Here is a 12,775-nt window from a genome sequence, read left to right on the forward strand (position 1 = left end):
AGTCTCTGTCCTATCCCTTCCTCTTACAGCAGGCATGGCCCATACCCTGGTGCTTTTGAGGCAGCCCTGGGTCTGGCACAGGGACCAGGGGCTGCCCATTCCCTGCGCTCCGAGCCGGGCCCAGGACGGTGCGCGTCCCGCTGTCGCTCCCTCCTCCAGGGCAGGCTCGGCTCCCCCGGAGGCTCCCCGGGTTCCGCACTGCCCCGCGCCCGCGGCCCTGCCCCAAGCGCCGCCGGGACCCCCGCGCCTCGCCAAGGAGACCCGGTGCCACCGTCCCCCCCGGAGCCCTTCCCCGCACCTGTAGTTGTAGCCGCTGAAGCGCTGGCTCTCCCGCAGCAGGGCGCGGTACAGCCGCAGCACCTGGGCACGGCTGGACGCTGCCATGTTGCCGGCACCGGGGCGGCTCCTCCCGCGACGGCGGGGCCCCTTTTCCCCGCCCTCCCGCCTCCCGCCTCCCGCGCCGGGCGGGCGCAGCCGCGGCGGGAGCGGGGCCGCAGGGCCGGCGGTGAGTGAGTGGCGGCTCGGCCCAGGCCCGGCGCAAGGCCCGGGCGGGGCGGGGAGAGGAAAAGGCGCGTCCCCGGGCGGGGCAGCCCCCGGGGCGGCGGGCTCGGGGGGCCCGGGAGGCCGGGTTTTGCCGTGTCGGGCCTGCCCGGCAGCTCCGGCGGGGGGCACAAGGCGCGACCTGCCCCGAGGCTCCTGTCGGGCTCGGCCGTGCCCCTGTGAAAGGCCCGAGACGGGGAGGGAGGCCCGAGCGGCAGGGAAAGCGAAAGCAGCGCTCAGAGAGGCTGGTCGGTGACAGCAGCGTGGCGGTGCCCACCCCGCACTTGTTGGTGTGTCACACGCGGTGGGATGTGGTCCGGGGCTGGAAGCTAGCAACAAGTGATGTGTGCCAGGGGATTGCGTCGAAATCGCTGTAGACATTTGCAGTCAGTGTTCCTGTACTGGAGAGGGTCCAGTGGAGGGCCACAGAGATGATGAGGGGTCTCGAGCATCTCTCTTATGAGGAGAGACTGCAGAAGCGGTGCCTGTTTAGTCTGGAGAAGACTGAGAGGGGATCTCATCAATGCATCTAAATATCTCAAAGGCGGGTGCCAAGAGGAGGGTGCCAGGCTCTTTTCAGTAGTGCCCAGAGACAGAACAAAGAGCAGTGGACTTAAGTTCCACCTCAGCATGAGGAAGAGCTTTACACTGAGGGTGGCAGAACACTGGAACAGGCTGCCCAGGGAGGTTGTGGAGTCTCCCTCTCTGAAGACGTTCCAAACCCACCTGGACACCTCCTCCCCATGTAACCTGCTCTAGGTGACTCTGCGTTGGCATAGGGCTTGGACTAGGAAATCTCCAGAGGTCCCTTCCAACCCTAAATATTCTGTGATACTGTGAAATCAGACATTTGCAGTCAGTGTTCATCAGTGCCAGTGTACTAGACTCGAGTGTGTTACAGTGTCGTGTGAGTTGTTCCTCTCTCAATACTCGTTTTAAGATGAATTCTCCTATTTAAACTAGCTTGACCTGTATAGTTATAGTTCAATTGCTGTTTAAGTAGTGAAAGCCTCTGACAGAGGTTAGCAAGGATTTCCTGCCTCTTTTTATTTCAATGCTTTCAATGCTTTTATTTCAATGGGAAATCTCTATTTCGTAACTCCTTTTCTTGCTTTTTTCACTGCCCTGAGAAATGACCACATGGGTTTTATCGGTGCCCTCCTCTAAGGTTCTCCATTTGTACAGGTTTTCAGAAAATGAATAACTGTGTTGAACTTTGGGTAAATTTAACACACAGGCCCCATGTGTGCTGAAACTGGCCTTGGAGAGGGTAGGACACAGTAAGGAATCAGTGTACAAGTGCCTGTGTATCTTACAGTCCACAGAACAACAGACCGAAGCCATTTAAAAAGTAGATTCTACCTGTTTATTTGCTAATTTTTGGTCTTTCCTCTCTGCTGTGAGTGTGAGCCTCTTTTTCTGCTTAAGAACTTCTTTTGCTGTTTATACCAGAGGCATCCTGATCTTTTTGTTGTTGGAACAGCACATATCTAGCATCCTCCTTTGCAGAAAGTTTTACCACTGCAGAATAACTTTGTACCTTACAGGTATGGTGCTGCAGGTATATTAAATACTGATATTTTAATGTTATTAATAATACAATTTATTTATAATCATGACAGAGTTCCTACTTTCTCCACAGTATGCTTTTTATATAGTAGATGTATAAATATCTATCATGTAGATATTCTGCATGTCTCTGGCAAAAGTGTTTCAATTGCTGCTACTAATTAAACTCGTTTTATTGTATATGCGCTTTGGGTATTATTATCTGTGTCAGTTGTGCATCTAATACAATTTACAGTTTGTTGCAAAGAACTAAAATAGTTCTGTGCTTCTGAATGTAAATAGAGACACACATGGAATTATGTCAAATTCATCTCTACAGGTATGTTATCTTTTAGCAGCCCATTAGGCTTCTGGAAGTGGAGGTTTTTCCATACATAGAAAATGTCTTGGATATTCTCTTTATCAAAGCCCAGACTAGAAATGTTAAGAGGAAATGTTGCATTTTTCTAGAAAAACGTAAGCAACTACAACACTGGGATAAGCAAAACTTAGGTTTGAGAGTTTAACAAAGTTATGTGACATCATTCTGTGGATGAGTGTGGCAGTTGTTCCATGGAATTTTGCAAGAACCTTCAGTTATTGTTGGAAATAAAGTTTTCGTGTTACGATCTTCAACTCTAAAAGATGAGAGAGTAATTAGGATGAAAGCATTAAACAAATTTTGTTTACATGAGCAGTATTGATTTAATAGTTGAAAAGCAATTACAAATTATTTTGAGATTGCCTCTGGTGCTAATCCTGTTCCTGAATCTCCCTGACAGTTTCTGTGAGTTTCATTTTTTAAATTTTTTTTTTTTTTAGGTAACCATGTTTTTCTCTTAAAGAAGCGTGGAAACCCCATATGTTTAGAATAAGCAATAAAATCAGGCAATGCATTATCAAATTCAAAGTAAACCTATCAAAGGAGAGAAGTCTTTCCTCTTGTCTCCTTTACGTAGTGTAACCTATAATACACTCAAGGAGGGAAGAACAATTTTTAGCAGAAACTTGTAATCTTTGTGCAGTTGGATTGACATTTTTATCTGGAAAAATTAATATTTTCTTATGTATTTTATTATTGCATTTCCTTGGAAGCAGTGGATTATGGTCTCAGAAGCAATGAATTATGGTCTCAGAAGTCCTGTCATTCTGCAGGAAGCGGACATTGCCTCTGCTGTGACTGGAGTACACGTGTTTCTGCTGGCCTTTGTATATGTGCATCACTGCAAGCCGGCAGAGAATTTGAAGGACAGACAGAGCTCAAATAACCATTGCTGTATCCTGTGCCTATGTATGGGGAAGCACTAATAGCCACTTAATTAACTATCTCCTCATTCCTAGGGGAAAACCACACCTGAATTTAATGCAGTCATCAAGCCAGAACCAGTCAGTACATGGGTGGATTCTCCCCCCTTCCCCCCTCGCCCCCAAACCTCTCTTGTTTAAAATTTAGTGCTGATTAATTATTATATTTTATGGAGGTTTTTTTGTACTTGCAGTGATACATATAGTTATAGTCTAAAGGAGTTTGTGGGTGTTCATTTGTGCAGAAGTCTTTGCCTTCACCATTTGGTCTGAGGAAGGAAGGTGGCATGTGCCTCGCCTTTCTGCATCTCTTGGGATAAATAAGCACTTTGAGAAGGACAAAATAGTATCCCTACCTGGAACATTTACTAATATTCTAAGTATGTAGCTGCTAAAAGTAAAGGAGGAATTTGAATTAAATACCTGCAGAGACTGTGGACTGGTGTGAAAAGGAACAGCTGTTCTATTCTCTGGAGCATATTTGATGTCTTGTCGTATGTTGCCGAATAGTTCCTTGTAGTGCACTATTTCAGCTTTATGACACGGCACTGAACACTTTCAGAGAGCATGTGTTTTCCTGGTACACTGCTGTTGGTTTTTGTTATTTTTCTTTGGGGGTCAGAATGATAATTGATTGTTGTGATATTATCATCATCTCTTTTAATTATTGTTTTTCAGTTTATGACAGCATTGCTAATTTTACCCTGCTGCTGTGGTATGATGTCTCTCTTCTCTGCTCTTAGTTCCTGATTGACAGTGTTGTGCACAGGGAGATCCTATACAGCAGAGTAGGACCGTTAAAAGAAGGATTGTAAATCACAAGAATTTCAGGATTTCAGTGACAAGTGTAACAAACTATAATTTAACCATTCCCTATGGTGAATAAGATTTCCACAGTATTAACAGGAGGCCTTGACTCACTCTGCTATTAAAATATTTATATTTAATTGGTTGCCCTAAAGAAAGGAATATTTTTATTCAGGAGGAGAAACTTCCATTTTTCAAATTCAGCTGTACTCCTAAATTCTTTGTGCATTTTGAAAAATTTTGCCTAGAAGTTAAAAGGTAAGGAAAAACCATGACAAAACTCTTATTTCAGTTTTTGTGAGTTTTCCCCATCTCTTTCCAACTGAATTACAGAATGCTGTGTATTTTTTAAAGTAAGATTGTAAGAACAATCAATAATACGAAAACCAAATTCCAACCAGTAGTGCATTTTCTGTTGTAATACTTGGTCTTCTAAGGGAATACCTGTTTTACCACTGATCCTAAACCTTTACTGGTTCATGATCTCTTGTGCTGCAGGCACTGAACTGAAAGAAACACCAAATTTTGTTTTCCTTGTTGGCCACAGTTTTAACTTTCTAATTTCTTGTGGCAGTGTGCAACAGCAGAGGACTTCATGGGCATTGTGTTGGCTGATAATTAAGCAGCTGATATGAAGCAGCTGGACAGTTCAGCAATCCCAGAATAACTTCTGGATTGATGATATGCATTGTTGATATATACCATATTGATTTTAAAAGATGTTGTTAGTGGACATATGTTGGTAAAGTACTTTGAAATGCTTGAAATAAAAATGCTATGAAACTCCAGAATTAAAAGGATAATTTTGTGTAACAGTAATAGGCAAGAGAATAAATAATAGAGGATTAAAATTACCAATAGTGCTTAAATAGTGCAGCGTGTAATAGTTGCATCAAATGTGAATGACACTTTGAACCTTAATGCTGATGAAAGCCAAGGTATTTTTTATAATGAAAACCCCATAAGAAATTAACATATTTTTGCTATGTGGTTCTTTGTTATACTGCAATCTTACTCAGAAATCTAATAATGAGAAGCATAAAGGACAGAATTAATTAGGTGTTCCCATCTATGGCCTCATCAATTCAGAAATGTTTTCTTTGCTGCGCTTTCCAGTGTTTTATCAAATTTAGCCTTAAATAACTTCCCTTTCTGTGGGAAAATATATTCTACTTTATATGGTATTGCTGTTCAGAAATGTTTTCTGATGCTCAGCCTATGCCACCCTCTTCCCTGAGTTCATCCCACTTTTTAATTTATGCCCCTTAGAGTCAGGCTGTTTAATTCCTCTCCTCCTCTGTGATTTACACTATTGTCGTATTTCTCAAGAGCTGTCATCCAGCCAGGCCACCTTATGTAGTTATTTTGGTATTTTTTCTGCCCTCTTTTAGAGGATGTTGAAATTTTTAACTTAGGAAGCATATTTAGCTGTAAAACAAGGACTGATATTTTGTTTAAGAGCAACTGAGAGTCTCTTTGTAGCCAACCCTGTATCTTTTTTCTTGACTTGTGATTTCTGGTTTGGCAGATTGGTTACAAATGGTACTGCCAATCACGACTGCATCCAAGGTATTTTGCTAGAGCAAAGTTCCTTCTTCTCTTGAGTTTATTTTTTTGTCATATGTAAATGTGCATGTGAATATGCATAAAAATGTGTGTAGGTGTGTATACAAGCATGCACGCAGTCATGTTGTGGTGGTAAAGGCTATGCCCTTCATCCCAGATTCTCCGTGGTTCAGCGCTGGGGATTGGTGCACAGCTAGCACAGTGCTCTGAGTTTTTTTTCTGATTACCCAGTCCCCATGTCTCAGGTATACGAGATCAGAGACATCCTGATGCTTGGGTGCATCCCAGTTCTTCTGCTCTCTGGATTATGGGCATGGGTTTTCTTCTCAGGTGATGCCAGGAGCTAGCTCTACTCAGGTCAGGGACTATTGCTTAAGTCCTTCCCTGAAAATCCACTTCACTAACCATTTTCTTATAAATACTTCTTGTGTGATTATTTGCCAGAAGCAATTCCTGGATCAAAGTATCAGTAGGTGTGGAAGTATCATGTGGCTATAAAGTAGTGTGGAGCTGATAAAAGAAAACATGTTATCCAAGCTAAGGTAGAAGTAGAAAGTTCTTGCGTAATGTGTTGAAAAGGTGCTGTTGGGGAAAGGTGTGACCTCTGATAACGGGACGTGTGGAAGAAACTAATATTTTTAATTTTTTTAGGGAAAGAAAAATTAAGCAAAATTTTGCTTTACAATGGATGTGTAAATCATCAAGGATTAAGTGTATTGTAAGTAGGCTATCTATTTAGTTTTCTGACTGTGGGGCATGGGGAGGGGGAATGATTTTCCACTTGTAACACATTTTCATTTTATATGATGCTGTGTATCCATATGACTTTTTTTTCTGGTAACTTGGACTTTTAGTCCAGCTAAAAAACCAACATTTTGAATAGGAAGCTGAAACAAATTTTTTCTGGGGAGGAAAGAAAACTATAGAGCAATGTTTTAGTTGAAATGAGGAAAACAATGTAGCCATATTAGGAATTGTAGTAATGGTAGAGTTTAAATTACTTACTTTTGCATGATCTTTGACATTTTTATTTTTCGTCTTGTGTCACTATCAGTTTTATGTCATCAGAGCTCTGGCTACGTGTGACAGTGCATTAGGGACATATTCCTATATATATCACGTTTCTGATGCATTTGTAAGATCAGGTAAATTGTCACTATTTCCTTAAATGCCTTCACACTTCTAGATACAACTTCATTTTTATTTTATTTCTGTTTCTGGTTTTTATATCTGGGGTGACTGTATCAAAATTTTTCTTTCAGACAGTCCCTGAAGAGAAGAAACAAAGCACTGACTAAAGCTAACAGAGCTGAGGGAAGATTATCTGTGCTTGCAGGTAAATAACTAAAAATAAATTTAGCTTTCTGAATCTCTTTGCCACAAACAGTGCGAGTCTTTTTAGTTAGTAACAAGTTTTCAGTCCTTCTCCATTTTAATTAATAATTGAATTTTAATTTATTTAATAATTAAAAATATTTCTTCATCTTCACCAGCTGCTAAAGACAGGTATGCTGGCTATCTAAAGTTGCTTTCCATATAGAATTAATGCATTTCTTTAGTCCTAATACAAAAACAAAGAAACTTTTGAGACCTGAGACATAAAGATAGGTAGATAACAATAATAACAATAGATAGATAAATAGGTAGAAGATGATAATCTTCCAAAGAAGAAATTCAGAAGGACAAATTCTGTCATCCTTATATCAGAGTATTTCCATATCTTTGAATATAATCCCTTTGAAATCTGTCAAACCACCTAGGCAATAAGTTGCTGTTCAGCGTGTGAAGAGGTGGCAGAATTAGGTTCTCCTTGCTTACAAACCAGTTATAATTGATGCAGGTCAGAATTCAGCATAGGATGCTCTGGTGAATGGTGAGGGAGCTCAGGGAGCTCTTGGGAGAGGCAATAGTTACGTTTTTACAAATCTCTCGGCCTTCCAGTCTGTAACATCCCCGGCCCCATGGCAGAATAAGCTAAAGGCAGTGTGTGTTTGTGTCTCTTTATAAAGTTTTGTGTGTTACCTCAAAATGAGAATGCGTGGCAGTTTAGACGGGGATGCAGGCCAATGAAGTGGAGCTGTCAACTTTCCAATAGGAATGGGTTTACATTCTGCTGAAAGGTGGGAAAGGGGGAAAAAATAGTTTAAAATACCAAATACTGTTCTGGGAATATTTTTGAGAGCCCAGGTCTCTGTCTGGAGACCTGAATTAAGTATCTCCCTGTTCTACTATTCTGAAGCATACCTATTTCAGGTATGCTTTGTAGCCTAGTGTTGGTTTTGCCCAGGATCAGATTGTGGAGTTTTTCTGTTTGTTTAGTTGTTTGCTTTTTGTTTTTTTTTGGTTTTTTTTTCCTGGCACTGTACATACGTTGTTTCTTTTAATTCATTTTTATGCAGGTGCTTTTCATTGTTATTTAACTTCTTCCTTTTTTTGAAAATCATTCCTGATGAAGTATGTGTGCTCCATTTAAAATGGAGAAAAACAGATAAACAGAGTAAATATTGGGTCTTCACAGAGATATAATGGTGCTTCATTTAATTTTTTGTGTGTGGATGATTTCAGAATTGGTTTCACTTTGAAAAAACTGTTCAAGACCTTTGTTAAGAGTATTCTTACTTTTGACACTTTTAACATAACTTTTTTCATTGCTTTCTTATCTATTTTAGATTGTAATGTAGCTTTTTTCCCAACATTTGTTTTAACTTTGATTTTATTATACTAATTACTCTCAGTGTGAAAATTGCATAGTGCATTACACCAGCTCTTCCAGTGGGAAGATAATATTGTAAAATGGACAGATATGGTATTGTACATGTAAAATTAATAGATATTGAAGATGTAACTAAATATTGACTCTATATAGTTTGATGAACTTAGGAAAGCTGCTTGCTTCTTTTATGTTGGCACGCTAACTTCATCAAGTTTTATGAAAGAATGTTGTTCTGAACAGATAGAGAGATTAAAGGTTAACTTTTTCTGTTTTCCTTTCTGTCCCTCTCCATCCATGCACAGAGTGTGGTTCTTATTCCACCCCCCACTTTTACTCACAACATATCTTATTCTAATAGTAAAATTCTTTCACTGTTTTCTTGTGGTAGGTTGCATGGTTAATATAGTATTCATTCTACAAACAGAAACTCTGCCAGATGGATTTGAACTAAGTGTGCAGTAACACTGTGTTTATTCTACTAACTGTTGTTATTTAAACTATTCTTTTTAAAATAAACTTAATTTAAGAGATATTGCAGGTTCTACCAAATCGTATTTTCTCACCTGATATTAGGAGTTCGTTTGACCCCAGTGTCCCCTGACTACTCTCACTCCAAACCCTGAGTGGCAGAGCCTGCTGGGCCTCTATGGAATATGATCTTTCAGCATGTGGCAAATTGCAATTCTACAGATGGTTTTAAAGAAAAATAATAACAATTATTATGTTTTAATTTTTATTCTCTCAGTATGTAACGGACGTGGAGTTAAGTGAAGATTGTTTTATCATATGTGACCTTGAGCTATAATAGCATCTTTTTCTTCATTAATAATAAAGATTTGATTCTTTCATGTTGTTATTTTCTCTTCTTCCCTGACTTGTATGGCTTCTTTCACCTGGTCAATGTGTGTATCTTGGCTTAAAATGCAAGATAAGGGGATGTTGCCTTTGTTATCTAAAGACTGGATGGAGAAACACTTCTGTGTGCCATAGTCTGAGAGGTGTATCCCAAGCTCTGTTTTAGGTTTTCTTTCACTGAGGCTTGCTCTGGAGGGAAGTGTGACTTGCAGGTGTCTGCTGTCACAGAAATGTTCTCTGATATAAATAAAAGACATGGCTTTCTCAAGGCTTTTCAAACAAAGGTTTTCTTTTGTTCTTTGTGCTGGGCTTTGTGTTGTATCTCGACATTATATGTCTAAGTATATCAATATTAGAAAGCCTTATAGGAGGTGTTACCCAGTAATATTAAAGATGTTAAAACATTAAGCTGCTCGGGAGCCCATTATCCTAGGATGTTGTGAGTCATGAACTGAAATATATCCTATTTTCTAGCATTAATGGCAAAGAAAGAAGTTAGTGATACTAGTCCTGTTCTTTTTAGTGTAACACTCTCAAACTTTTTTTTTTTAATCTGGTGGTAGCAGGACTGGATGGAGACACAATTTAAATCCATATTTTAAGTCATGCTTGCCTTACTTTGCTTGCTACAGAATATTTTGGAACTAGTTTTTCTTTAACAAGCTATAGGAGATGTCAGCACCTCCTGAAGGTTATAAAGACAGTCGTGTTCAGATGTAATCAAATAGAGTATTACAAGGTAGGTCTGCCTGAATACTTATGAATTAATCCTGGGTGTAAACTTTTACCAGAACTGGAGAACAGTTGTATCAGGAAATTAGACCAGGATTAAGCAAATGCTTTTTGAAATTTGACTTGTATTTATTTGAATAGGCAGAACTTTAAATTGAACATTTTTAATAATAAAATTTATCATCAATATTTATCAGCAGCACTGTTTATAATTCAGTGTCAGTTGTTGCAGTTGAAGTGTTTTTAAGGAAAAAGACTACTTTTTTTTAACCTTAGGCTTTAAACATAATTAATGCATTTATTTAGCTACAGTTACAGGAAATGTTTCATAATATAAGTAGAATATTCACACATCAGGTTTTCTGTCTTTTGGTAACCTATATACATTCATAACTGCAGAATATGCAAAGTAAAATTTTTAAGCTTGTTAATGGAGGTTACCTAGGTAGTTAATTCTTGCGTGTCTTCTTGGGTATGCTTGTCCTTAAAAAAGCAAAGTTAAGTCTTTCATCTTGCAGCTCAGCAGACTAAGGAGGCAGCACACAGGCTTGAAATGTCATGTGAGATTTAGAAGAAGAAATGCAGTATCCATTCACTTGTGGTAAATTTTAGTGCTGGAATCAAGGAAATAACAGCAAAGTGTTTAAAAAAAATATGTAATTATAGTAAATAAGTTTGCTAAAAAGACCACAGTAAAGGAAACCAAACTGAAAATGTTTAGGAGTGCAATCTTACTTCATTTTTGTTTTACCTTCTGAAATTTGTATTGCTGTGAGACCAACTGTATTGAGACAGATACTGTGATTGTGTGAGACTTGCTGGCAGAGCTGTCTGTATTGTTTGCAAATTTTGCTGTTCATGTAGGTCCAGCATTTTGTGTTGGTTAAATGGATTGGAATGAACTGTGTCATTTAGAAACTGATGTGGTGAGTTGTTTGGTTTTTTTTTCTTTTACAACATGCAAGTCAATACAACACTCTGTGTAGGCTAGCTGCTTTTCCCTATACTTTTGTTTTATTTTTTTCATGCTTTATTTTTCTTTGAAACTCATGTGATTGGGGATCAAATGTACAGAGTTTCTAGATAGATTTTGTTTGCTGTAACAGTATATATTTGCAATTCTAGCCTCAGACTTTGGGTTAATAGGTCTTGAGAGATCAAGGGGTCTTCTGCTTCTAGACCTCATTAGGTGTAAGGGAACACAACAGCCTAAATCAGTGGAAAAGATGGAATAATAAAAAAACCCTGTTTGTTGATTTCTGTTTCGCTCAGTCAATAGGAAAGAGCTCCAGAGATAGGCAATCATAAAAAAAATAGAGTTTTTTGCATTATCTAAAAAGAAGTGTTGGAGTAAATAGAATTTACTTCTTAGTAAAAGTTGAAGGTCCTATTTGCACATTTCAGAGATAGTGGGCTCTTATGGAGAGTGAGCTGACAGTAGTGTTTTAAAGGAGAAGAAAGTCTCTTTTCTTCTTTCAAGAGCGGTAAATTTATAGGACTCACTTTCTACTCACAGCATCTTAAACTATAATAATCCATGTTATCCTGCAGCTGTGCCTGTACTCAGTCAAGAGCTGAGTCTAGAACCATTTCTTACATGTCTGAACCCAGTAAAAAAGCCCTGCTAGTGTTGTTTTTAATTGGATGCCTGAAAGTGGCTCTGCTGGCAAAGTGAAGGAGAAGAAAGATAGTAGGGATTTCAGTCACCATTTTCTGACATCTTATCTTTATCTGTCTCTGACAGGGGTTGAGTAAGAAGGAATCAAGCAGACTGGGGAATCATTTCACATCCCAATTTAGGATTTTAGGGCTCCATGAGGGATGTTTTTCCATTGCATGGGAGTAAAATCCTGCAGCTGACTCCCTGGTCATGAAGGCATAGCTGTCCAGGGCTTCTGAGCAGCTACAGCAAAGGAGGCCTAAGGTGTGGTAATAAAAGTTGTAGTAATATCATTCCCTTTCCATTGTTTTTAGTGTGTTTCTCTAACATGAAGTAGAAGGAGGTGCTAAGAGCAGACCTCTTTGGTTATATATACAAAACTTTTTGAACCTGGATGCCATGGATTTGATTAAAAAAAAAAAAGGCCTTTTCCAACAAGAAATGCACTCATTCTTTATTTCTTTTGACTTTAGATGACGCCAGTTTATCTTTCTGTTAATCTTCAAAAGCCTTATAGATTTAGTGCCTTATTTCCAGTATATTGGAAGTATTCCACTATATTTCCATGCTCAGATATGGCAATATATTGTTGCAGGGGTGAGCAATGTGACACATAAATAAATTTATAATGAAGATAAACCTGTGTAGGAAAGAAATAGTTGGAATCTTTTAAAGTTATTGATGTAACAATAATAATAGTAGTCTGTTTTCCTTCAAAACCTGGAGTAGCCTCTAATACACCTTTATGGAAAAAGTTACTTTATTGTATGTAATGTAGTCAACTGTCAAATTATTAATTTAAAATTCAGATCTGAGGGGAAATTCAAAATCTGTAGACTCATATGGAGTCCTCTTCACTTTCACACTGCTGGAGTGCTTTTTGATGAAGACAAAAGAGGATGGAGTAGCAGCTAGCTGTCTGGAACTGATCCATGGTTCATTGCATTAAATTGCAATTTTTTTCATTAACTTTGATCATCCTTGGATTGAACCTGTATTCATATGATTTAATTAGTAGCAAGCTCAGGAAATGCTTGTATATTGGCTTT

General features: G+C 39.1%; 1 protein-coding gene and 1 long non-coding RNA gene across 7 annotated transcripts in view; one reads left to right on the plus strand and one right to left on the minus strand.

Annotated features, from left to right (window-relative positions):
• LYRM4 (LYR motif containing 4) overlaps positions 1–430 on the minus strand; it is a 90,743-nt gene extending 90,313 nt beyond the window's left edge. For all 5 annotated transcript variants that reach the window (XR_001877002.1, XR_001877003.1, XM_017828751.1 and 2 more), the window contains exon 1: positions 299–430. Coding sequence is in view for 3 of the 5 variants with exons in the window: in XM_017828751.1 (XP_017684240.1) it covers positions 299–384 (86 nt within the window). In the remaining 2 variants the exon portion in view is untranslated. The remainder of the gene's footprint in view (positions 1–298) is intronic.
• Positions 431–1,466: 1,036 nt separating this feature from the next.
• LOC108504098 lies at positions 1,467–9,327 on the plus strand. Of its 2 annotated transcripts, XR_001876994.1 has the most exons (4): positions 1,467–2,087; positions 6,418–6,484; positions 7,029–7,102; positions 9,053–9,327. It is a non-coding gene; the product is annotated as an uncharacterized LOC108504098 (long non-coding RNA). The 2 variants fall into 2 exon arrangements; XR_001876993.1 differs by lacking the exon at positions 1,467–2,087 and having other exon boundaries at positions 5,842–6,484.
• Positions 9,328–12,775: the final 3,448 nt, after the last annotated feature.

This window comes from Lepidothrix coronata, unplaced genomic scaffold (assembly GCF_001604755.1).
Source record: "Lepidothrix coronata isolate B3197 unplaced genomic scaffold, Lepidothrix_coronata-1.0 Scaffold152, whole genome shotgun sequence".
Taxonomy (NCBI): domain Eukaryota; kingdom Metazoa; phylum Chordata; class Aves; order Passeriformes; family Pipridae; genus Lepidothrix; species Lepidothrix coronata.